Here is a 3,760-nt window from a genome sequence, read left to right on the forward strand (position 1 = left end):
GGAGAGAGGGACAGAGAAAGATATGCACACCTGCAGATCTGTTTTGCCACTTATAAAGCATCCCCGTTAAAAGTGGGGAGCTGGGGTTTTGAACCTGGATCCTTGAGTGGGTCCTTGAGCTTAGTACTATGTGTGCTTAGTTCTATGTACTTTTAAGCAGGTGCACCATCACCAGCCCCACTCTCTTTCTGTCTGTCTATCTATCTCCTCTCTCAATTTCTGTCTATCCAATAAATAAAAAATAAAATAGGGAGTTGGGCAGTAGCGCAGCAGGTTAAGCGCACGTGGCACGAAGCACAAGGACCGATATAAGGATCCCAGTTCGAGCCCCCCACACACACCTGCAGGGGTGTCGCTTCACAAGCGGTAAAGCAGGTCTGCAGGTGTGTCTATCTTTCTCTCCCCCTCTCCGTCTTCCCCTCCTCTCTCCATTTTCTCTGTCCTATCCAACAATGATGACATCAACAATAACTATAACAACAAAAAATTAAATTAAATTAAATCAGATATTTTCTTTAAAACTGCATCTTCTAGCAAACATGCTTAGTTGTCAGCCAACTGCTCTGTTGTAATACTTGCTTTTTGCTTCTGCACAGCCTATTAGGTTCTCTCTCCTAAAACTCTAGATTATGAAGCAATTATTACTGTCATGCCTCCCAATGCAGACAAAGAAGTTCAGCATGGCTACCAATCAGTCCTCCTGGATCTCTGCTTCACACCATCGTCGCCACCAGCTATCCATCCTGATCACCATGAACTATGTCTGGGTCCTTGGAATCCACTCTCTTTCAGAAGGAGTTTCTTCTCTTTTCTTTTCTTTTCTTTTTTTCAGACAGGGACGGGTTTTATTAAACTTTAAAATTTCTCACAGTGAGCCTGAAGGGGGGACTTCCAGCTGCCCTGGGCAGACAGGGGCCCCTGTGCCAGCTCAGTCTTGTACCGGGCGCTGGCCCTGGGGTGGGTGACTTGCCTGGGAGACCCCGTGGCCCGCTGCTCGGTGCCTTCCTGCTTGTCCTTGATGGCCACCCGGAAGAGCTCCTCCAGCAGCGAGAGCTCGCTGATGAGGTCGGTGATGGCGTTGGTGAAGGCCTCCTGGGGGCTATAGTCCGGGGTGGTCTGCACGCAGATGATGATGTTGTGCTCCAGGGGGTGGGGGACCTTGTAGCCCACGAACAGCACCTGCGGGCCCTTCAGCAGCTGCGGCTTGATGATGTTGCCCAGCGTGTGGTTTTCCTTGTTGATGGTGAACAAACATTGGGGTCCTTGTTAATGGTCATCTTCTTTTTGACTCGAAGGCCGGAGGCGCGTTCTTTTTGGTGATGCGGGGGAGTCCGCGCTCGGAACTGCCGCCGCTCCAGATGCCCGAGAACGCAGAAGGAGTTTTTGTTGGTGCCACCAGAAGAGCAGGGCAGATGACCATGGCCTGGGGTCCTCTGGAATACTCAAGAATCAAGAATTTCAGTAAAAAGGAATTTAACTGGAGGTGACTTCATGGGACATCCAATAGGGTGGAAGTGAGACAAACCAGCATACAGTCTGTTACCAGCCACCTCCCCACCCAAACCCCAGTGACCTGACTTTAGAGCTGTTGGAGTTGCCAGACGTTGTGCAACTGGAAGGACGAGAGGATTGATGTACCACTCACTCAGTGATGCAGTGATGCTCTCAAGGATGCCCAATACCCCAAGTCATCCCCAGAAATCTCAGTTTGGTCCCCAGCGCGCACACACACACGGACAATGTCAGATCTGCCAGGTAGAAACCAGTTGACTGATCTGCAATCACTTGGGAAAGGCCCAGGGACATAGTGGTCCTCCCTGAGCCCCCCTACACCTTCCTTCGTTTCAAGGCAAAAAAGGGTCCCTCCTTCACCCTCTCTGCTAGTAACAATTTCTTCAAGTGATTGGCTCTTGTACACATCTTTGATTCCTGGCCTGCAAGTCCTAAGAGCAACTCCCTTCCCTTGTCTTGGAGCAATGAATGCAGGCAAGGCACATTTATCCCTGGATCACAGCATCCCTCTGTGTGTTTGTTACCCTGTTGAACACTGCCTGGTGATAACATGTTTTATTTTTGGAAATACTAACAGTTTTAGTTCATTTTAAGTTGACTGGAAAAACATATCAGGCATGATTTCAGATCTTCTCACTTATTCTGTAAATAGGATTGTATCAGTAGATCGGTAGAAGAATGGTTCCATCGTTATTACTTTAGTTTGTTGTTTGTTTGTTTGTTCCTGTCACTGCAATTTACAACTCCAGGACAATCTTTCTTTTTTAATTCCTGAGTTCCTGTCATACTGTCCCAGGGAACTCCTTTGACTGTTTCTTTTGTTTGGATAGAAACAGAAATTGAGAGGGAAGAGGAAGATAGAGAGGGAAAGAAAAAAGAGAGAGAGAGACACCTGCTTCACTACTTCACAGCCCATGAAGCTTCCCCCTGCATATGGGTACAAGGGATTTGAGCCCAGGTCTTTGCACATAGTAATGTGTGTACTTTATCAGGTTTGCCATGACCCAGCCACTGGACCAACTTTCTAAGATACAGAGACAGAGAAGAAAAAAACACCACAGAGACAGAGAGGGAAAAACACCACAGTACCAAAATTAACATACAAAAGTCAATGGTGTTCCTTTATGCAAACACTAAATCAGAAGAAGAAGAAATCCAGAAATCAGTACCATTCGCTATAGCAGCAAAAACAATAAAATGTCTAGGAATAAACCTAAGAAAAGAAGTGAAAGACTTGTACACTGAAAATTATGAGTCACTATCCAAGAAAATAGAAAAAAATAAAGAAGTGGGAAGATAGGGCAGGGGTAGATAGCATAATAGTTATTCGAAGAGACTCTCATGTCTGAGACTGAAGACCCAGGTTAAGCCAGAGCTGATCAGTGCTCTGGTAAAGAGAGAGAGAGAGAGAGAGAGAGGAGAGAAGAAGGAGGAGGAAGAGGAGAAGGAGGAGGAGGAGGAGGAGGAGGAGAACAGAAAGGGGAAGGGGAAGGAGAAGGAGAAGAAGTGGGAAGATATTTCATGTTCAGGGATTTGAAAACTTAACATAATCAAAATGAATATTCTACCTAGAGCCATATACAAATTTGATGCAATCCCCATGTAGGTCCCACCAATGTTTTTTTTTTAAGAGAATAGAACAAAAGTTTATCTGAAGTCAGAAAACAACTAGAATCACCAAAACATTCTTGAGAAAAAAAGAACACAATTGGAGGCATCACACCCTCAGATCTCAAACTATATTTATTACAGGGCCATTGTAATCATAACTGCCTGGTATTGGAACAAAAATAGACACAGTGACCAGTGAGTAGAATTGAGAGCCTCCACACCTATGATCATCTAATTTTTGACAAAGGAGCTCCCCCAATTTTTTTTGACAAGAGAAAAATCAAGAGAATTTTATCATTATTATTTTAATATTTTTAATTTCTTTATTGGGGATTAATGTTTTATATTTGACAATAAATACAATAGTTTGTACATGCATAACATTTTTCAGGGGGGCCCAAACAAGTAAATGGAGAAAGGAGAATTTTTCAACAAATGGTGTTGGGAATTTGGGGCTGAAATATACAGAGGATGAAACTGAACCACTACATTTCAGCATACACAAAAGTAAACTCCAAATGGATCAAGGATTTGAATGTTAGATCAGAAACTATCAAATACTTAGAGGAAAATATTGGCAGAACTCTTTTATATCTAATTTTTTAAAGGAATCTAACTTTTTTTCTTTTATTATTCA

At 43.8% G+C, this 3,760-nt stretch overlaps 1 protein-coding gene across 1 annotated transcript; it reads right to left on the reverse strand.

Annotated features, from left to right (window-relative positions):
• Positions 1-579: 579 nt before the first annotated feature.
• On the reverse strand, positions 580-1,420 carry LOC103115393 (DNA-directed RNA polymerase II subunit RPB11-a-like). The gene is given in 3 exon segments (XM_060201618.1): positions 580-1,259; positions 1,262-1,285; positions 1,288-1,420. Coding segments are annotated over 3 exon segments (561 nt in total). The 3' UTR covers positions 580-855.
• Positions 1,421-3,760: the final 2,340 nt, after the last annotated feature.

This window comes from Erinaceus europaeus, chromosome 1, assembly GCF_950295315.1.
Source record: "Erinaceus europaeus chromosome 1, mEriEur2.1, whole genome shotgun sequence".
NCBI classification, from domain to species: domain Eukaryota; kingdom Metazoa; phylum Chordata; class Mammalia; order Eulipotyphla; family Erinaceidae; genus Erinaceus; species Erinaceus europaeus.